General features: G+C 48.5%; 2 protein-coding genes across 2 annotated transcripts in view; one reads left to right on the forward strand and one right to left on the reverse strand.

Annotated features, from left to right (window-relative positions):
* Window positions 1–20728, reverse strand: part of LOC135530391 (propionyl-CoA carboxylase alpha chain, mitochondrial-like) — a 54298-nt gene extending 33570 nt beyond the window's left edge. Inside the window, exons 1-3 of the mRNA XM_064958726.1 lie at window positions 20650–20728; window positions 20485–20538; window positions 2717–2848 (exon numbers count right to left, since the gene is read on the reverse strand). Of these exons, the coding sequence (XP_064814798.1) occupies window positions 2717–2848; window positions 20485–20538; window positions 20650–20694 (231 nt within the window). The 5' untranslated portion in view covers window positions 20695–20728. The remainder of the gene's footprint in view (window positions 1–2716; window positions 2849–20484; window positions 20539–20649) is intronic.
* Window positions 20729–20822: 94 nt separating this feature from the next.
* LOC135530388 (histidine-rich glycoprotein-like) lies at window positions 20823–21553 on the forward strand (the record flags this gene model as incomplete). Its single annotated transcript, XM_064958725.1, has 1 exon — window positions 20823–21553. A coding segment is annotated over exon 1 (731 nt), but the record flags the coding sequence as incomplete, so codon positions are not given.
* Between the last annotated feature and the right edge of the window lie 1307 nt (window positions 21554–22860).

Raw genomic sequence — 22860 nt, forward strand, 5'->3', positions numbered from 1 at the left:
TGCGTCTCCCTGCCTGCCTGCGTCTCCCTGCCTGCCTGCGTCTCCCTGCCTCCCTGCGTCTCCCTGCGTCTCCCTGCCTGCGTCTCCCTGCCTGCCTGCCTGCGTCTCCCTGCCTGCCTGCGTCTCCCTGCCTGCCTGCGTCTCCCAGCCTGCCTGCCTGCGTCTCCCTGCCTGCCTGCGTCTCCCTGCCTGCCTGCGTCTCCCAGCCTGCCTGCGTCTCCCTGCCTGCCTGCCTGCCTGCCTGCCTGCGTCTCCCAGCCTGCCTGCCTGCGTCTCCCTGCCTGCCTGCCTGCGTCTCCCTGCCTGCCTGCCTGCGTCTCCCTGCCTGCCTGCGTCTCCCTGCCTGCCTGCGTCTCCCAGCCTGCCTGCCTGCGTCTCCCTGCCTGCCTGCCTGCGTCTCCCTGCCTGCCTGCCTGCCTGCGTCTCCCTGCCTGCCTGCCTGCCTGCGTCTCCCTGCGTCTCCCTGCCTGCCTGCCTGCGTCTCCCTGCCTGCCTGCCTGCCTGCGTCTCCCTGCGTCTCCCTGCCTGCCTGCCTGCGTCTCCCTGCCTGCCTGCCTGCGTCTTCCTGCGTCTCCCTGCCTGCCTGCCTGCCTGCGTCTCCCTGCCTGCCTGCGTCTCCCTGCCTGCCTGCCTGCCTGCCTGCGTCTCCCTGCCTGCCTGCCTGCCTCGTCTCCCTGCCTGCCTCTCCCTGCCTGCGTCTCCCTGCCTGCCTGCCTGCGTCTCCCTGCCTGCCTGCGTCTCCCTGCCTGGGCGTCTGCCTGCCTGCGTCTCCCCTGCCTGCCTGCCTGCCTGCCTCGTCTCCCTGCCTGCCTCGTCGCCCCCTGCCTGCCTGCCTCGTCTCCCTGCCTGCCTGCGTCTCCCGCGTCTCCCTGCCTGCCTGCCTGCGTCTCCCTGCCTGCCTGCCTGCCTGCCTGCGTCTCCCTGCCTGCCTGACTGCCTGCGTCTCCCTGCCTGCCTCGTCTCCCTGCCTGCCTCGTCTCCCTGCCTGCCTGCCTGCCTCGTCTCCCTGCGTCTCCCTGCCTGCGTCTCCCTGCCTGCCTGCCTCGTCTCCCTGCCAGCCTGCCTGCCTCGTCTCCCAGCATCCCTGCCTGCGTCTCCCAGCATCCCTGCCTGCGTCTCCCTGCCTGCGTCTCCCTGCCCGCCTGCCTGCCTGCCTGCGTCTCCCTGCCTGCCTGCCTGCCTGCGTCTCCCTGCCTGCCTGCCTGCCTGCGTCTCCCTGCCTGCCTGCCTGCCTGCCTGCCTGCCTGCCTGCCTGCCTGCGTCTCCCAGCCTGCCTGTCTGTCTCCCTACCTGCCTGTCTGTCTCCCTGCCTGCCTGTCTGTCTCCCTACCTGCCTGTCTGTCTCCCTGCCTGCCTGCCTGTCTGTCTCCCTGCCTGCCTGCCTGTCTGTCTCCCTGTCTCCCTGTCTGCCTCCCTGTCTCCCTGTCTGCCTCCCTGCCGGACTGTCTGCCTACCCCATCAGTCATGCACTGGGGGCAGCATAGGTAGAAGAGATCACCCCATCAGAGCTGTTGTTGCCCCCCTGGCCTGTGACAGCTACGTGACAACAACCATCTTTATCTACTAGCCATCAGCAGGCCAAGTGTTAAACATGGCCCACACAGCTCTATTAGGACCATCACTGTATACAGAGGAGGGGGGAAGGGCAGGAGAGGAGAAGGGGGAGGGCAGGAGAGGAGAAGGGGGGAGGGCAGGAGAGGGGAAGCGCAGGAGAGGAGAGGGGAAGCGCAGGAGAGGAGAGGGGAAGCGCAGGAGAGGAGAGGGGAAGAGCAGGAGAGGAGAAGCGCAGGAGAGGAGAGGGGAAGAGCAGGAGAGGAGAGGGGAAGAGCAGGAGAGGAGAGGAGAAGCGCAGGAGAGGAGAGGGGAAGAGCAGGAGAGGAGAGGAGAAGCGCAGGAGAGGAGAGGCGCAGGAGAGGAGAGGGGAAGAGCAGGAGAGGAGAGTGGAAGCGCAGGAGAGGAGAGGGGAAGAGCAGGAGAGGAGAGGGGAAGAGCAGGAGAGGAGAGTGGAAGCGCAGGAGAGGAGAGGGGAAGAGCAGGAGAGGAGAGGGGAAGCGCAGGAGAGGAGAGTGGAAGCGCAGGAGAGGAGAGGGGAAGCGCAGGAGAGGAGAGGGGAAGAGCAGGAGAGGAGAGGAGAAGCGCAGGAGAGGAGAGGGGAAGAGCAGGAGAGGAGAGGGAAGCGCAGGAGAGGAGAGGGGAAGCGCAGGAGAGGAGAGGGGAAGCGCAGGAGAGGAGAGGGGAAGCGCAGGAGAGGAGAGGGGAAGCGCAGGAGAGGAGAGGGGAAGCGCAGGAGAGGAGAGGGGAAGCGCAGGGAGGAGAGGGGGAAGCGCAGGAGAGGAGAGGGGAAGAGCAGGAGAGGAGAGGGGAAGAGCAGGAGAGGAGAGGGGAAGAGCAGGAGAGGAGAGGGGAAGCGCAGGAGAGGAGAGGGGGGAGAAAGAAGGGAAGATTGAGAGAGAGAGGTGGGAGAGGAGAATGGAAGAGCAGGAGGAGAGGAGAGAGGAGAATGGAAGAGCAGGGGGAGAAAGGAGAGAAAGAAGGGAAGATTGAGAGAGAGAGAGAGAGAGAAAGGCAAATGGCTGAGGAAAGAGAGATGAGGAGAATAGAGATGGAGGGAAACAAATGCCTGTGTGTAGAATGAGGGATAATGAAGACCAGATCTGAGCGGTACTATTAAATGTAGATTTGTTGCCAGGACGATCATGTTGACAGTATAGCTCACCTCGACAACCCCGTCGAACCCAGGGATGACGTTGACATTGGCTGCCTTGGCAAGGAGCTTGCTCTCGATCTTGTCGCCCATGGCATGGATGGCGTGGGTGTCCGGTCCTATGAACACCACGTCTTCGGCAGCCTGCAGGAGACCAACAACAACATCACCACATCAGAAAACAACCATACACTAGAACCACTGAGACAGACAATCACACCTGGGACAGTAGAGATGATACCTATACCAACCTACATAATGAATAGACCTGGGTCAGTATAGAGCCGCTACCTATACCAACCTACATAATGAATAGACCTGGGTCAGTATAGAGCCGCTACCTATACCAACCTACATAATGACTAGACCTGGGTCAGTATAGAGCCGCTACCTATACCAACCTACATAATGACTAGACCTGGGTCAGTATAGAGCTGCTACCTATACCAACCTACATAATGACTAGACCTGGGTCAGTATAGAGCTGCTACCTATACCAACCTACATAATGACTAGACCTGGGTCAGTATAGAGCCGCTACCTATACCAACCTACATAATGACTAGACCTGGGTCAGTATAGAGCTGCTACCTATACCAACCTACATAATGACTAGACCTGGGTCAGTATAGATCTGCTACCTATACCAACCTACATAATGAATAGACCTGGGTCAGTATAGAGCTGCTACCTATACCAACCTACATAATGACTAGACCTGGGTCAGTATAGAGCTGCTACCTATAACAACCTACAAAATGACTAGACCTGGGTCAGTATAGAGCTGCTACCTATACCAACCTACATAATGAATAGACCTGGGTCAGTATAGATCTGCTACCTATACCAACCTACATAATGACTAGACCTGGGTCAGTATAGAGCAGCTACCTATACCAACCTACATAATGACTAGACCTGGGTCAGTATAGATCTGCTACCTATACCAACCTACATAATGAATAGACCTGGGTCAGTACAGATCTGCTACCTATACCAACCTACATAATGAATAGACCTGGGTCAGTACAGATCTGCTACCTATACCAACCTACATAATGAATAGACCTGGGTCAGTATAGAGCTGCTACCTATACCAACCTACATAATGAATAGACCTGGGTCAGTATAGAGCTGCTACCTATACCAACATACATAATGAATAGACCTGGGTCAGTACAGATCTGCTACCTATACCAACCTACATAATGAATAGACCTGGGTCAGTATAGAGCTGCTACCTATACCAACCTACATAATGAATAGACCTGGGTCAGTATAGAGCTGCTACCTATACCAACATACATAATGAATAGACCTGGGTCAGTACAGATCTGCTACCTATACCAACCTACATAATGAATAGACCTGGGTCAGTATAGAGCTGCTACCTATACCAACCTACATAATGACTAGACCTGGGTCAGTATAGATCTGCTACCTATACCAACCTACATAATGACTAGACCTGGGTCAGTATAGAGCTGCTACCTATACCAACATACATAATGAATAGACCTGGGTCAGTATAGAGCAGCTACCTATACCAACCTACATAATGAATAGACCTGGGTCAGTATAGATCTGCTACCTATACCAACCTACATAATGAATAGACCTGGGTCAGTATAGAGCTGCTACCTATACCAACATACATAATGAATAGACCTGGGTCAGTATAGAGCAGCTACCTATACCAACCTACATAATGAATAGACCTGGGTCAGTATAGATCTGCTACCTATACCAACCTACATAATGAATAGACCTGGGTCAGTATAGAGCTGCTACCTATACCAACATACATAATGAATAGACCTGGGTCAGTACAGATCTGCTACCTATACCAACCTACATAATGAATAGACCTGGGTCAGTATAGAGCTGCTACCTATACCAACCTACATAATGAATAGACCTGGGTCAGTATAGAGCTGCTACCTATACCAACATACATAATGAATAGACCTGGGTCAGTATAGAGCAGCTACCTATACCAACCTACATAATGAATAGACCTGGGTCAGTATAGAGCTGCTACCTATACCAACCTACATAATGACTAGACCTGGGTCAGTATAGAGCTGCTACCTATACCAACCTACATAATGAATAGACCTGGGTCAGTATAGATCTGCTACCTATACCAACCTACATAATGAATAGACCTGGGTCAGTATAGAGCTGCTACCTATACCAACCTACATAATGACTAGACCTGGGTCAGTATAGAGCTGCTACCTATACCAACCTACATAGTGAATAGACCTGGGTCAGTATAGATCTGCTACCTATACCAACCTACATAATGACTAGACCTGGGTCAGTATAGAGCTGCTACCTATACCAACCTACATAATGACTAGACCTGGGTCAGTATAGAGCTGCTACCTATACCAACCTACATAATGAATAGACCTGGGTCAGTATAGAGCCGCTACCTATACCAACCTACATAATGACTAGACCTGGGTCAGTATAGAGCCGCTACCTATACCAACCTACATAATGAATAGACCTGGGTCAGTATAGATCTGCTACCTATACCAACCTACATAATGAATAGACCTGGGTCAGTACAGATCTGCTACCTATACCAACCTACATAATGAATAGACCTGGGTCAGTATAGAGCTGCTACCTATACCAACCTACATAATGAATAGACCTGGGTCAGTATAGATCTGCTACCTATACCAACCTACATAATGAATAGACCTGGGTCAGTATAGAGCTGCTACCTATACCAACCTACATAATGAATAGACCTGGGTCAGTATAGAGCTGCTACCTATACCAACCTACATAATGACTAGACCTGGGACAGTATAGAGCTGCTACCTATACCAACCTACATAATGACTAGACATGGGTCAGTATAGAGCTGCTACCTATACCAACCTACATAATGACTAGACCTGGGTCAGTATAGAGCTGCTACCTATACCAACCTACATAATGAATAGACCTGGGTCAGTATAGAGCTGCTACCTATACCAACCTACATAATGAATAGACCTGGGTCAGTATAGAGCTGCTACCTATACCAACCTACATAATGAAATTCACCTGGGTCAGTATAGAGCTGCCAACTATACCAACCTACATAATGACTAGACCTGGGTCAGTATAGAGCTGCTACCTATACCAACCTACATAATGACTAGACCTGGGTCAGTATAGAGCTGCTACCTATACCAACCTACATAATGAATAGACCTGGGTCAGTATAGAGCTGCTACCTATACCAACCTACATAATGAATAGACCTGGGTCAGGATAGATCTGCTACCTATACCAACCTACATAATGAATAGACCTGGGTCAGTATAGAGCTGCTACCTATACCAACCTATATAATGAATAGACCTGGGTCAGTATAGAGCTGCTACCTATACCAACCTACATAATGAATAGACCTGGGTCAGTATAGAGCTGCTACCTATACCAACCTACATAATGAATAGACCTGGGTCAGGATAGAGCCGCTACCTATACCAACCTACATAATGATTAGACCTGGGTCAGTATAGAGCTGCTACCTATACCAACCTACATAATGAAATTCACCTGGGTCAGTATAGAGCTGCCAACTATACCAACCTACATAATGACTAGACCTGGGTCAGTATAGAGCTGCTACCTATACCAACCTACATAATGACTAGACCTGGGTCAGTATAGAGCTGCTACCTATACCAACCTACATAATGACTAGACCTGGGTCAGTATAGAGCTGCTACCTATACCAACCTACATAATGACTAGACCTGGGTCAGTATAGAGCTGCTACCTATACCAACCTACATAATGACTAGACCTGGGTCAGTATAGAGCTGCTACCTATAGCAACCTACATAATGAATAGACCTGGGTCAGTATAGAGCTGCTACCTATACCAACCTACATAATGACTAGACCTGGGTCAGTATAGAGCTGCTACCTATACCAACCTACATGATTATAGTGGTGGAATTGGTTCCATTGTACCAGGCATAGCTCAAGAATTTAAATGTGTTTGACATTTTTCACCAATTTCAGTATTTATCACAAATGTACATTTACATTTGAGTCATTTAGCAGATACTCTTATTCAGAGCGACTTACAGTTTATCTCCCCTTAACATAGCGAGGTGGGACAACCACATCTCTCAGGTCATAGCGAGGTGGGACAACCACATCTCTCAGGTCATAGCGAGGTGGGACAACCACATCTCAGTCATAGCGAGGTTGGACAACCACATCTCAGTCATAGCGAGGTGAGACAACCACATCTCAGTCATAGCGAGGTTGGACAACCACATCTCAGTCATAGCGAGGTGGGACAACCACATCTCAGTCATAGCGAGGTTGGACAACCACATCTCAGTCATAGCGAGGTGGGACAACCACATCTCAGTCATAGCGAGGTTGGACAACCACATCTCAGGTCATAGCGAGGTGGGACAACCACATCTCAGTCATAGCGAGGTGGGACAACCACATCTCAGTCATAGCGAGGTGGGACAACCACATCTCAGTCATAGCGAGGTGAGACAACCACATCTCAGTCATAGCGAGGTGGGACAACCACATCTCAGTCATAGCGAGGTGGGACAACCACATCTCAGTCATAGCGAGGTGAGACAACCACATCTCAGTCATAGCGAGGTGGGACAACCACATCTCAGTCATAGCGAGGTGAGACAACCACATCTCAGTCATAGCGAGGTGGGACAACCACATCTCAGTCATAGCGAGGTGGGACAACCACATCTCAGTCATAGCGAGGTGGGACAACCACATCTCAGTCATAGCGAGGTGGGACAACCACATCTCTCAGTCATAGCGAGGTGGGACAACCACATCTCAGTCATAGCGAGGTGGGACAACCACATCTCAGTCATAGCGAGGTGGGACAACCACATCTCAGTCATAGCGAGGTGGGACAACCACATCTCTCAGTCATAGCGAGGTGGGACAACCACATCTCTCAGTCATAGCGAGGTGGGACAACCACATCTCAGTCATAGCGAGGTGAGACAACCACATCTCAGTCATAGCGAGGTGGGACAACCACATCTCTCAGTCATAGCGAGGTGGGACAACCACATCTCTCAGTCATAGCGAGGTGGGACAACCACATCTCTCAGTCATAGCGAGGTGGGACAACCACATCTCAGTCATAGCGAGGTGAGACAACCACATCTCAGTCATAGCGAGGTGGGACAACCACATCTCAGTCATAGCGAGGTGGGACAACCACATCTCAGTCATAGCGAGGTTGGACAACCATATCTCTCAGTCATAGCGAGGTTGGACAACCACATCTCAGTCATAGCGAGGTTGGACAACCACATCTCAGTCATAGCGAGGTGGGACAACCACATCTCAGTCATAGCGAGGTGAGACAACCACATCTCAGTCATAGCGAGGTGGGACAACCACATCTCAGTCATAGCGAGGTGGGACAACCACATCTCAGTCATAGCGAGGTGAGACAACCACATCTCTCAGTCATAGCGAGGTGAGACAACCACATCTCAGTCATAGCGAGGTGGGACAACCACATCTCAGTCATAGCGAGGTGAGACAACCACATCTCAGTCATAGCGAGGTGGGACAACCACATCTCAGTCATAGCGAGGTGGGACAACCACATCTCAGTCATAGCGAGGTGAGACAACCACATCTCAGTCATAGCGAGGTTGGACAACCACATCTCAGCTCATAGCGAGGTGGGACAACCACATCTCAGTCATAGCGAGGTGGGACAACCACATCTCAGTCATAGCGAGGTGAGACAACCACATCTCAGTCATAGCGAGGTTGGACAACCACATCTCAGTCATAGCGAGTACATTTTTCTTCAATAAAGCAGCTATAAGCAAAGTCAAAGCTGGCGAGGACAAAAATAAGTAAAATGTGAAATCGGTCAAAGATACAGGAAGAGACTCCACCACAGATATTTCTTCAGTCAAAACAGTGCCGTCTTGGGAACCCAACACAAACCCCTTCAGGCTGGAATAGTTGAGGCCTCGTCTCCTGATGTCACATCTACCCTCCTCCATTACCCACGAGCCCTGGAAACATGACAGTACTTAAGGCTTATAAACAGGGAGAGAAAGAGGGACGGGAAGAGGGGAGCTTGTTCTCTCTCTCTCCTGTTGTCTTTGTGTTGGATAGAGCCCGTTGGATATTGCTTCCTGCCTCACACACAGTGGCAGAGCCTCAGGGCCCATCGTCAGGCCTACCAGCTGGGCAGTAATGCTGTAGCCCAAATGCCAACCTATTCCCTATGAAGTGCATCACCTTTGAATGGGCTCTGGTCAAACATAGTGCACTATATAGGGAATTGGGTTCCATTTGGGTCGTAGCCTAAGGGCCTGTTATTAGTATGGAGATTCACCCTCAATGACTCCCAATTCAGCACCATTAAAGTGAATGGGCCCTGGTTCCCATAGCATGACACACAGGACAAAGGCAGAGAAGGAGAAGAGGGGGACTCGACCCAGAGATAATTCTGCTGTTTGTAAATAATAAGCTTAGCTGAGAGGGACAAAGAGTAGAGTGGTGAAGAGAGAAAACAGATGAACAAAACCCCTACTTTAGTGAAATTATTTAAGTTTTACACAAAAAAAGTACCTTCGTTCTCATTTCATCAGTAGACTTCCTTGTTAGACTTTGACTTGGTTGTAGAGATCACTGTTTGAACAATATATACAACTCCTCCATCTTGGCTCCAGATCACTGTTTGAACAATATATACAGTGCCTTGCGAAAGTATTCGGCCCCCTTGAACTTTGCGACCTTTTGCCACATTTCAGGCTTCAAACATAAAGATATAAAACTGTATTTTTTTGTGAAGAATCAACAACAAGTGGGACACAATCATGAAGTGGAACGACATTTATTGGATATTTCAAACTTTTTAACAAATCAAAAACTGAATAATTGGGCGTGCAAAATTATTCAGCGAGGTGGGACCCCTTAAGTTAATACTTTGTAGCGCCACCTTTTGCTGCGATTACAGCTGTAAGTCGCTTGGGGTATGTCTATCAGTTTTGCACATCGAGAGACTGACATTTTTCCCATTCCTACTTGCAAAACAGCTCGAGCTCAGTGAGGTTGGATGGAGAGCATTTGTGAACAGCAGTTTTCAGTTCTTTCCACAGATTCTCGATTGGATTCAGGTCTGGACTTTGACTTGGCCATTCTAACACCTGGATATGTTTATTTTTGAACCATTCCATTGTAGATTTTGCTTTATGTTTTGGATCATTGTCTTGTTGGAAGACAAATCTCCGTCCCAGTCTCAGGTCTTTTGCAGACTCCATCAGGTTTTCTTCCAGAATGGTCCTGTATTTGGCTCCATCCATCTTCCCATCAATTTTAACCATCTTCCCTGTCCCTGCTGAAGAAAAGCAGGCCCAAACCATGATGCTGCCACCACCATGTTTGACAGTGGGGATGGTGTATTCAGGGTTATGGGCTGTGTTGCTTTTACGCCAAACATAACGTTTTGCATTGTTGCGAGGTGGGAAAAAGTTCAATTTGGTTTCATCTGACTAGAGCACCTTCTTCCACATGTTTGGTGTGTCTCCCAGGTGGCTTGTGGCAAACTTTAAACGACACTTTTTATGGATATCTTTAAGAAAGGGCTTTCTTTTTGCCACTCTTCCATAAAGGCCCGATTTGTGCAATATACGACTGATTGTTGTCCTATGGACAGAGTCTCCCACCTCAGCTGTTGATCTCTGCAGTTCATCCAGAGTGATCATGGGCCTCTTGGCTGCATCTCTGATCAGTCTTCTCCTTGTATGAGCTGAAAGTTTAGAGGGACGGCCAGGTCTTGATAGATTTGCAGTGGTCTGATACTCCTTCCATTTCAATATTATCGCTTGCACAGTGCTCCTTGGGATGTTTAAAGCTTGGGAAATCTTTTTGTATCCAAATCCGGCTTTAAACTTCTTCACAACAGTATCTCGGACCTGCCTGGTGTGTTCCTTGTTCTTCATGATGCTCTCTGCGCATTTAACGGACCTCTGAGACTATCACAGTGCAAGTGCATTTATACGGAGACTTGATTACACACAGGTGGATTGTATTTATCATCATTAGTCATTTAGGTCAACATTGGATCATTCAGAGATCCTCACTGAACTTCTGGAGAGAGTTTGCTGCACTGAAAGTAAAGGGGCTGAATAATTTTGCACGCCCAATTTTTCAGTTTTTGTTTTGTTAAAAAAGTTTGAAATATCCAATAAATGTCGTTCCACTTCATGATTGTGTCCCACTTGTTGTTGATTCTTCACAAAAAAATACAGTTTAATATCTTTATGTTTGAAGCCTGAAATGTGGCAAAAGGTCGCAAAGTTCAAGGGGGCCCGAATACTTCCGCAAGGCACTGTACAACTCCGCCATCTTGGCTCCAGATCCCTGTTTGAACAATATATACAACTCCTCCATCTTGGCTCCAGATCCCTGTTTGAACAATATATACAACTCCTCCATCTTGGCTCCAGATCACTGTTTGAACAATATATACAGCGCCTTAGGAAAGTATTCATACCCCTCTGCATTTTGTTGTGTTACAGCCTGAATTCAAAATTAATTAACACATCTACACACATTATCCTGTAATGACAAAGTGAAAACTTGTTTTTCATATGTTTTGCTAATTTATTAAAATACAAAAAAAACACAAGTATTGACTCACACCCCTGAGTCAATACTTTGTAGAAGCACCTTTGGCAGTGATTACAGCGGTGAGTTTTTCTTGGTAAGTCTATACGAGCTCTAAATTCTTCAAGCTCTGCCAAGTTGGTTGTTGATCATTGCTAGGCAGCCATTTTCAAGCCTAGCCATAGATTTTCAAGCTGACTGAAGGGGTGTGAGTCAGGAACATTCGATGACGTCTTGGTATGCAACTCCAGTGTAGATTTGGCCTTGTGTTTTGGGTTATTGTCCTGCTGAAAGGTGAATTTGTCTCCCAGTGTCTGTTGGAAAGCAGACTGAACCAGGTTTTCCTCTAGTACTGTGACTGTGCTTAGCTGTATGCTGTTTATTTTTACCCCCCCCTCCCCCAACAAAAACTCTATAGTCCTTGCCGATAACAAGCTTACCCATTAATGATGCAACCACGACCATGCTTGAAAATATGAAGAGAGGCACTCAGTAATGTATTGGATTTGTCCCAAACATCACACTTTGTATTCATGTTTTGCCGTTTTACTTTAGTGCAAACAGGATACAGGTTTCAGAATATGTATTTTGTACAGGTTCTCTTTTCACTCTGTCATTTAGGTTAATAATGTAGAGTATACAATGTTGATCCATCCTCAGTTCTCCTATCACAAACATTAAACTCTGTTTTTAAAGTAACCATTGGCCTCATGGTGAAATCCCTGAGCAGTTTCCTTCCTCTCCAGCAACTGAGTTAGGAAGGATGTCTGTATCTTTGAAGGGACACCATCTAAGGTGTAACTAACAACTTCACCATGCTCAAAGGAATATGTAATGTCTAATTGTATTTTTTTTTACCCATCTACCAATAGGTGCCCTTCTTTGTGAGGCATTGGAAAACCTCCCTGGTCTTTGTGGTTGAATCTGTGTTTGAAATGTTTTTCTCGACTGAAGGGACCTTACAGATAATTGTATGAGTTGGATACAGAGATGAGGTACACACTACTATTGAACACAGAGTCCAAGCAATTTATGTGACTTGTTAAGCACATTTTTACTCCAGTACTTATTTAGGTTTGCCATAACACAGGGGTTGATTACTTATTGAGTCAAGATGTAATCTTAATCTTTAATGAATGAAATTAATAACCTACTTTGACATTATGGGGAATTGTGTGAAGGCCAGTGACACACTTTCAATGTAAAAATCCATTTTAAATTCAGGCTGGAACAACAAAACATGGAAAAAGTCAAGGGGTGTGAATAATTTCCGAAGGCACTAAGTATTCACAGCTGAGTCAATACTTTGTAGAAGCACCTTTGGTTGGGATTACAGCTTTAAGTCATCTTGGGGATGTCTGGATCAGCTTTGAGTCGTCTTGGGGATGTCTGGATCAGCTTTGCCTTGCAGATTTGGATCAGCTTCTTCCTTGCAGATTTTCTCAAGCTTTGTTAAGTTAAATGGGGAGTGCCGGGAACAGCAATCTTCAAGTCTTTCCACAGATTTTCAATGGGATTCAAGTCTGGGCTCCTGCTGGGCCACTCAAGGACTTTCATATTCTAGTTCTGAAGCCATTCCAGCGTTGCTTTGGCTGTATGCTTGGGGTCATTGTCCTGTTGGAACATAAATCTTCACCCCAGTCTAAGGTTGTTTGCACTCTGAAGCAGATTCTCATCAAGGATTTTCCTGTATTTGGCTTCATTCATTGTTTTCTCGATCCTTACCAATCTCCCAGTCCCTGCAGCTGAAAAGCATCCCCATAGTATGATGCTGCCACCACCATGCTTCACCATAGGGATGAAGTTAGATGGGTGATGAGCTGTGCCTGGTTCTCTCCAGACATAGCGCTTTGCATTCAGACCAAAGAGTTACATTTTAGCCTGATCAGACCACCGATCCTTTTGCCCCGTGCTCTGTCTTTCACAGGCCTTTATGCAAACTCCAGGCGTGCTGTCAAGAGCCTTTTTCTCAAAAGTGGCTTCGGTCTGACCACTCTCCCATAAAGCCCAGATCGGTGAAGTTCTGGAAAGACGATTGTCCTTCTGGCAGTTTCTCCCATCTCGGCCAAGGAACACCCACTCTGAAACTAACTGCAGCTCTTTGCTAAGTGTTGCAGTCATTTCAGTCGCTGTAGTAGCTGACGTGTATAGTGTCGAGTCATCCACATATATAGAAACTCTGGCTTTACTCAAAATAAGTGGCATGTCGTTAGAAAAAAATTGAAAAGCAAGCTGCCTAAACAGCTTCCCTGGGGAATTCCTGATTCCATTTGGATTATGTTTGAGAGGCTTCCATTAAAGAACACGCTCTCTGTTCTGTTAGACAGGTAACTCTTTATCCACAATATAGCAGGGGGTGTAAAGCCCTAACACATATGTTTTATCAGCAGCAGACTATGATCCATAATGTCAAAAGCTGCAGTGAAGTCAAACAAGCCCCACAATCATTTTATCACAAATTTATCTCAGTCAGTTGTATAAGTGCTGTGCTTGTTTAGTGTCCTTCCCTATAAGCTGAAAGTCTGTTGTCAATTTGTTTACCGTGAAATAGCATGATATCTGGTCAAACAATTTTCCCCAGAAGTTTACTAAAGGTTGGTAACAGACTGATTGTTCAGCTTTTTGAGCCTGTAAAGGGGGCTTTTACTATTCTTGGGTAGCGGAATGACTTTAGCTTCCCTCCAGGCCTGAGGGCACACACTTTCTAGTAGGCTTAAATTGGAGATGTGACAAATAAGAGAGGCAATATCGTCTGCAATTAACCTCAGTAATTTTCCAACCAGATTGTCAGACCCCGTTGGGACACACAATAATTTGTCAGACCCCACAATAATTTTCACCTCCTCCACACCGACTTTACGGAATTCAAAAGTACATTTCTTGTCTTTCATCATTTGGTCACATATACTAAGATGTGGTGTCAGCCAGTGTTGCTGGCATGTCATCCCTAATGTTGCTTATCTTGTCAATAAAAACATCCTTAAAGTAGTTTGCAATATCAGTGGGCTTTGTGATGAGTGAGCCATCTGGTTCAATGAATGATGGAGCCGAGTTGGCTTTTTTCCCCCAAATTGTAATTTAATGTGCCCCAAAACTTTTTACGATCATTCATCTTTGTTTCATAGTGTAGTTTCTTTTAATTTAGTTTAGTCACATGATTGCTTAACTTGCAGTACGTTTTCCTGTCAGTTGGGCTGACAGACTTATTCGCCATTCCTTTCTGCTCATCCCTCTCAACAATACAATTGTTCAATTCCTCATCAATCCAAGGAGATTTAACAGTTTTTACAGTCATTTCTTAATGGGCGCATTGTTTATTAGTAACTGGAATAAGTAGTTTCATAAATGTGTGAAGTGCAGCATCTGGTTGCTCCTCATTACACACCAGACCAGCAGCATCTGGTTGCTCCTCATTACACACCAGACCAGCAGCATCTGGTTGCTCCCCATTACACACCAGACCAGCAGCATCTGGTTGCTCCTCATTTCACACCAGACCAGCAGCATCTGGTTGCTCCTCATTTCACACCAGACCAGCAGCATCTGGTTGCTCCTCATTACACACCAGACCAGCAGCATCTGGTTGCTCCCCATTACACACCAGACCAGCAGCATCTGGTTGCTCCTCATTACACACCGGACCAGCAGCATATGGTTGCTCCTCATTACACACCAGACCAGCAGCATCTGGTTGCTCCTCATTACACACCAGACCAGCAGCATCTGGTTGCTCCTCATTACACACCAGACCAGCAGCATCTGGTTGCTCCTCATTACACACCAGACCAGCAGCATCTGGTTGCTCCCTATTACACACCAGACCAGCAGCATATGGTTGCTCCTCATTACACACCAGACCAGCAGCATCTGGTTGCTCCTCATTACACACCAGACCAGCAGCATCTGGTTGCTCCTCATTACACACCAGACCAGCAGCATCTGGTTGCTCCTCATTACACACCAGACCAGCAGCATCTGGTTGCTCCTCATTACACACCGGACCAGCAGCATCTGGTTGCTCCTCATTACACACCAGACCAGCAGCATTTGGTTGCTCCTCATTACACACCAGACCAGCAGCATCTGGTTGCTCCTCATTACACACCAGCAGCATCTGGTTGCTCCTCATTACACACCAGACCAGCAGCATCTGGTTGCTCCTCATTACACACCAGACCAGCAGCATCTGGTTGCTCCTCATTACACACCAGACCAGCAGCATCTGGTTGCTCCTCATTACACACCAGACCAGCAGCATCTGGTTGCTCCTCATTACACACCAGACCAGCAGCATCTGGTTGCTCCCCATTACACACCAGACCAGCAGCATCTGGTTGCTCCCCATTACACACCAGACCAGCAGCATCTGGTTGCTCCTCATTACACACCAGACCAGCAGCATCTGGTTGCTCCTCATTACACACCAGACCAGCAGCATCTGGTTGCTCCTCATTACACACCAGACCAGCAGCATCTGGTTGCTCCTCATTACACACCAGACCAGCAGCATCTGGTTGCTCCTCATTACACACCAGACCAGCAGCATCTGGTTGCTCCTCATTACACACCAGACCAGCAGCATCTGGTTGCTCCTCATTACACACCAGACCAGCAAATATTATTTACATCACCAACATAGGAATCACTACAAAACGTATTGTATGACCTCTTATAGGCTGTATCAGGACCAGCGTTTAGACCTGTGGTTTTCCCAGACATGGCCGTTACATTGTGATCACTACATCCCATGGATTTGGATACCGCTTTCAAGCTCATTTCTGCAGCGTTAGTAAAGATGTTCCTGGCTAGCCCTTCTGATGTCGTTTGACCCCACATGGACTACGACAGTGTCAGCTCCCGGCATCTGTGGTAGAACAGTCAGAAGCAGCCTGTTATGTCCTGTGGTAGAACAGTCTGAAGCAGCCTTGTTATGTCCTGTGGTAGAACAGTCTGAAGCAGCCCTGTTATGTCCTGTACTCGTGTTCCTGTGGTAGAACAGTCTGAAGCAGCCTTGTTATGTCCTGTGGTAGAACAGTCTAAAGCAGCCTTGTTATGTCCTGTGGTAGAACAGTCTGAAGCAGCCTTGTTATGTCCTGTTCTCGTGTTCCTGTGGTAGAACAGTCTGAAGCAGCCCTGTTATGTCCTGTTCTCGTGTTCCTGTGGTAGAACAGTCTGAAGCAGCCTTGTTATGTCCTGTGGTAGAACAGTCTGAAGCAGCCTTGTTATGTCCTGTGGTAGAACAGTCTGAAGCAGCCTTGTTATGTCCTGTGGTAGAACAGTCTGAAGCAGCCTTGTTATGTCCTGTGGTAGAACAGTCTGAAGCAGCCTTGTTATGTCCTGTGGTAGAACAGTCTGAAGCAGCCCTGTTATGTCCTGTTCTCGTGTTCCTGTGGTAGAACAGTCTGAAGCAGCCTTGTTATGTCCTGTGGTAGAACAGTCTGAAGCAGCCTTGTTATGTCCTGTGGTTGAACAGTCTGAAGCAGCCTTGTTATGTCCTGTGGTAGAACAGTCTGAAGCAGCCTTGTTATGTCCTGTGGTAGAACAGTCTGAAGCAGCCTTGTTATGTCCTGTGGTAGAACAGTCTGAAGCAGCCTTGTTATGTCCTGTGGTTGAACAGTCTGAAGCAGCCTTGTTATGTCCTGTGGTAGAACAGTCTGAAGCAGCCTTGTTATGTCCTGTGGTAGAACAGTCTGAAGCAGCCCTGTTATGTCCTGTTCTCGTGTTCCTGTGGTAGAACAGTCTGAAGCAGCCTTGTTATGTCCTGTGGTAGAACAGTCAGAAGCAGCCCTGTTATGTCCTGTGGTAGAACAGTCTGAAGCAGCCTTGTTATGTCCTGTGGTAGAACAGTCAGAAGCAGCCTTGTTATGTCCTGTGGTAGAACAGTCAGAAGCAGCCTTGTTATGTCCTGTGGTAGAACAGTCTGAAGCAGCCTTGTTATGTCCTGTGGTAGAACAGTCTGAAGCAGCCTTGTTATGTCCTGTACTCGTGCTCCTGGGTAACACAGGGTTTTTGCCTTGGGGACTGAGATGTTTCTCACCATAGCGCTGCCTATGATGACAGCTGGTGATGTTGAATGGACCGGTTTCTCAGGCAGCCTCACGGTCTGTTGAGGGTGGGAGCTCCGGGGATCTGAACCTGAGATAGGAGCCACCGGTGAGGTAGGCGGGACCGAGGACGAAGACGCAGGTACCTCCGGATCCGATCTCGAATAGGAAGCCCCCAAGGAAGAAGGCGCCGGAACCTCTGGATCCAGTGCGGCAAAGCTGTTCCTGGTCTGTGTCAGTTCTGGGCTCAACATCTCCATGGAGACCCCCGTTGCCAGAGGACGCCTCCTTCGACTTCCACGACGAGTGACGTACCTCCGTGGCTGGTTGGTTGGGTCGAGAACAACTCCGTTCTCCAGGGAAGGGGAGACCCTTCAGAGAAGGAACCCTGCGGAGCACCGGCCTGTCGGCTGTGGAGAGCCGAAGCGGCGGAGAAAACTTCCACTCGAACAAAGAGGCGTCCGGCTAATGGGGTGGAAGAAAAAAGTAGGTGGGCGTGGCTTCCCCAGGAGCTCGTGTTGGTTTGCTACTTGATAAAAGTAGGTGGGCGTGGGTTCCCCAGTAGCTCGTGTTGGTTTGCTACTTGATAAAAGTAGGTGGGCGTGGCTTCCCCAGTAGCTCGTGTTGGTTTGCTACTTGATAAAAGTAGGTGGGCGTGGGTTCCCCAGTAGCTCGTGTTGGTTTGCTACTTGATAAAAGTAGGTGGGCGTGGGTTCCCCAGTAGCTCGTGTTGGTTTGCTACTTGATAAAAGTAGGTGGGCGTGGGTTCCCCAGTAGCTCGTGTTGGTTTGCTACTTGATAAAAGTAGGTGGGCGTGGGTTCCCCAATAGCTCGTGTTGGTTTGCTACTTGATAAAAGTAGGTGGGCGTGGCTTCCCCAGTAGCTCGTGTTGGTTTGCTACTTGATAAAAGTAGGTGGGCGTGGCTTCCCCATTAGCTCGTGTAGGTTTTCTACTTGATTAAAGTAGCTAATTTGCTGCTGTAGTCTTCCACAAGCAGTTAATCTATTGAAAGTCACCCTGGTCCACATTGTCCCGGGAACAAAGTAAACACAGCTCCCTGCAGCGCTGGAAACTTTCAATAGCGGCCACCATTAGAGACGGCCAAGACAGCTGGGCTAGCTGGGCTTTGGTGTCTTGAGACCGCCAAGCCAGCGAGGCTAGCTGGGCTCTGGTGTCTTGAGACCGCCAAGACAGCTGGGCATTGGTGTCTTGAGACCGCCAAGACAGCTGGGCATTGGTGTCTTGAGACCGCCAAGACAGCTGGGCATTGGTGTCTTGAGACCGCCAAGACAGCTGGGCTTTGGTGTCTTGAGACCGATAGCAGCGTCACAGCCATTTAGCCCAACAGAGTCGCAGGATCCAAAATAAAATAAATAGATATATAAAAAAAAAAAGTCAGATTTTAAACGAAGGTTTTTAGTTCAACAACAACAGACATCTATCCTTTAGACGAGGACGCAATGAAAAAAAGGACAGAGTTGAAGAAACCCTGCTCTAAATGAAGACACAATGACAAACATCTATCCTTCCTCCCTCTGGTGCCATGTTGTGACATCTCACTATTTACATCACAGTAACCCTGGCTGAGCCTTTTCAGACCAGCTCATCCTCACACGTCCAAAAGGCTGTTCTCAACACACTGGAGCTCCACACGCCACTCTGCCAGGCGCAAACAACTGAGTCTCCAACAGTAAGACGAGGTGTAATCGGACCCCTGAGTTAAGTGGGTGCACGTGTCCTAGAGTGCTCAACACAAGTGTGAAACGCTTGTGTTCGTCTGCAAAAGTCCAAAAATAATTACACATTTATTTTGAAAGGGGGGGTCCACCGACACATTGAGGGACAATACATTCTACTATACTCCATCCATCCCCCGTATCCCTCCAGCTCTATTCAGCCTGAGGTTCTTTCTCATGCTAACAGGACCCTTACCCTAATCCCCCCCGGCTTTACCCGAGCCCCGAGGCATACGGACATTGCCCCCCCCTCACCCCCAGAGGGTTTTGCAATGCGTAACTCTGGCACTAACTATTCACCCAGTGTTACAGGAGGGGGAGGTCCTTTGAGTTGCTAATGTAATGACATCTCCATTTCCACAGCAGGCTCCCATAAGGCAGCGGACGGCCCGCTCACATACCGGGCAAGAGCCTTGTTCCGGGGCAACACAATAGGAGTCGGGGATCGTTCTGCCCCTGAACAGGCAGTTAAGCATCGTTCTGCCCCTGAACAGGCAGTTAACCCACTGTTTCTAGGCCGTCATTGAAAATAAGAATTTGTTCTTCACTGACTTGCCTAGTAAAATAAAGGTAAAATAAAATAACAACTTTTTTTTTAGTTCTAATGTAAGGAAAATAGGCCATTTACCTGTGGGATGAGCTTCAATGTACTACGGCCCACCTTCGGGTGCCTTGCATGATATGCCACAGCAGAGAGGGAAAAGGGGAACCTAGTAAGTTGTACAACTGAATGCATTCAATGGGAGGGAGAGATGTCAGGGTTGTTTCAGGACGTTGAATGATGGTGGGAGAGCTAATTAGTTAACCATGAGGTAAATATGCATGTTGTTATTTACCTGTGGAACGAGGTGAGTTTTAGATTTGCCGTGCCAACACAGCCTTGCATAACGGCATGGTTCGGTGTGTGTCATCGGCTAAACGTCGGACGGGTTTTTATTTTTTGATATTTAACCTTTTATTTAAGTTGTCAAGTCTTGTGTCTGTCTGCAGGACATTGGGGCCATGTATTGTGGAGGTATAACTGAGAAAACATTTTCCTTTAAGTAAATTACTTAAAATAATTTGAAAGATGATTTTTACATTTTCTTATCATGAGTCTGTTGGCGTCTGTGTGTTAAGTTTTCATATCAGGTTTTCACCCGGAGAATCACACCCTTAATAAAATTAACTTCCGGGGGTTTCCGAAGCCTGTTGATAAGGGAAACAGAGGGCATATACAGAGAGTGTGTGTGTGTGTGTGTGTGTGTGTGTGTGTGTGTGTGTGTGTGTGTGTGTGTGTGTGTGTGTGTGTGTGTGTGTGTGTTCTCAACAGTTGTAAATCCCAGCACGACTCACCAGTCTCTTGGCAAACTCTTTATTTTCAGACAGAAAGCCGTAGCCTGGATGCACCTTCAGAGACAGAAGAGAAAAGGTCTCAAAACACATCAGCAAACACAACCGTGCGTGTGTGTGTTCAAAAGTTGGTGTGTGTGTGTGTCAACGTGTGTCGTAAAATCTCACGGCCTGGGATCCAGTCTTCCTGATAGCGTCCATGATGGCGTCCATGTTGAGGTAGCTCTTGTTGGTGGGGGCGGGGCTCACACACTGCCTCAGCCATCTTCACATGGACCTGAGGCGGCACAGAGAAAACAAGTATTTATTCAAATGCGGCCAAAGCGTCAAGCCTCAATCATATGTTACGCAGCTACTACCACTACCACAGCTACTACCACAGCTACTACCGCTACCGCAGCTACTACCGCTACCGCAGCTGCTACCGCTACCACAGCTACTACCGCTACCACAGCTACTACCGCTACCACAGCTACTACCGCTACCGCAGCTACTACCGCTACCGCAGCTACCACCGCTACCGCAGCTACCACCGCTACCGCAGCTACTACCGCTACCGCAGCTACCACAGCCACAGCCACTACCACAGCCACTACCACAGCCACTACCACTACCACAGCCACAGCTACTACCGCAGACACAGGCACTACCGCAGACACTGGCACTACCGCAGGCACTGGCACTACCGCAGGCACTGGCACTACCGCAGGCACTGGCACTACCGCAGGCACTGGCACTACCGCAGGCACTGGCACTACCGCAGGCACTGGCACTACCGCAGGCACTGGCACTACCGCAGGCACTGGCACTACCGCAGGCACTGGCACTACCGCAGGCACTGGCACTACCGCAGGCACTGGCACTACCGCAGGCACTGGCACTACCGCAGGCACTGGCACTACCGCAGGCACTGGCACTACCGCAGACACTGGCACTACCGCAGACACTGGCACTACCACAGACACTGGCACTACCACAGACACTGGCACTACCACAGACACTGGCACTACCGCAGACACTGGCACTACCGCAGACACTGGCACTACCGCAGACACTACCACAGACACCAGAGGCACCACAGACACCATAGACAGAACGGGATCTTAAGCACTTTGTTTTTTTTGCAGGACCCAACGTATCACACAAAATGGATGACGTTTTGGCTTGAGCGCTACGTTCAACTACTGGCTGAAATTATACAAAATCTCTGTAGCATCATTTTAAATAACTAACTACTCAAGAGGACAGACAAGCCAAAGCATCAACTGTGGTCCATTCATCTGACACAGACTTTTTCTGTTCAATTAAACAGGTTGTAAAACAAGAAATAAATTATCCATTGGGTGAGAGTGGTATTTTGAAAACAACATCAAGGCCAGGCAGCCATATCTTCTTCTAAATCTCACATCACCAGCCCCCGTCCCCCCCACGGAGCCAGACCCTCAGCAGATTGGGTGACAGACACTGTCACCACCAGGACACATTCCACGGGATTAACATCAACATCTGGATCAACAAGGTGGCAGAAGGAGTGCGTGTGTGTAGGTGCGTGTAGGAGTGTGTGTAGGTGTGTGTGTAGGAGTGTGTGTGTGTAGGTGTGTGTGTAGGAGTGTAGGTGTGTTTGTAGGAGTGTAGGTGTGTGTGTAGGAGTGTGTGTGTGTGTGTGTAGGAGTGTGTGTGTGTGTGTGTAGGAGTGTGTGTAGGAGTGTGTGTGTGTGTGTAGGAGTGTGTGTGTGTGTGTGTGTGTAGGAGTGTGTGTGTGTGTGTAGGAGTGTGTGTGTGTGTGTAGGAGTGTGTGTGTGTAGGGTGTGTGTGTGTGTGTGTGCGTAGGTGTATGTGTCTCGGGGGGATTACAGGCCAGTTGGTTCCCTGCGTCTCTTAACAAAGAAGTGCTAAGGGAGGCATCATGTCTGCTCCACAGCTAAACACCACTTCAAAACCTGCACAACACATCCCCAGGTCAATGGGACCTCACTATTACCTGGTCCATCTGACGGGCCGCACTTGGTCCATCTGGTCCATTGACATACAACAACATTAACATCAACCGGAGAGCCTCCGGAGCACGTTTTGGTGGGTACTCAACAGTCCCCCATCTACCCCCTGTGTCCTGGTCAACGTTTTGGTGGATACTCAACAGTCCATCTACCCCCTGTGTCCTGGTCAACGTTAACATTTCGGTGGGTACTCAACAGTCCCCCATCTACCCCCTGTGTCATGGTCAACGTCAACGTTTTGGAATGTTAGTCACCTTGGCAACTAGAGGAGCCCAATAAACAACCGTGTCTACCCACCCGTCTGACCAATAGAGGAGCTCAGTGCTGGAAAGTCAATTTCAAACCCAGTTAAAGGCCTCTATGTCATTAAACCAGCCTGAAA

The sequence above is a fragment of the Oncorhynchus masou genome, unplaced genomic scaffold, assembly GCF_036934945.1.
Source record: "Oncorhynchus masou masou isolate Uvic2021 unplaced genomic scaffold, UVic_Omas_1.1 unplaced_scaffold_1330, whole genome shotgun sequence".
Classification (NCBI taxonomy): Eukaryota; Metazoa; Chordata; class Actinopteri; order Salmoniformes; family Salmonidae; genus Oncorhynchus; species Oncorhynchus masou.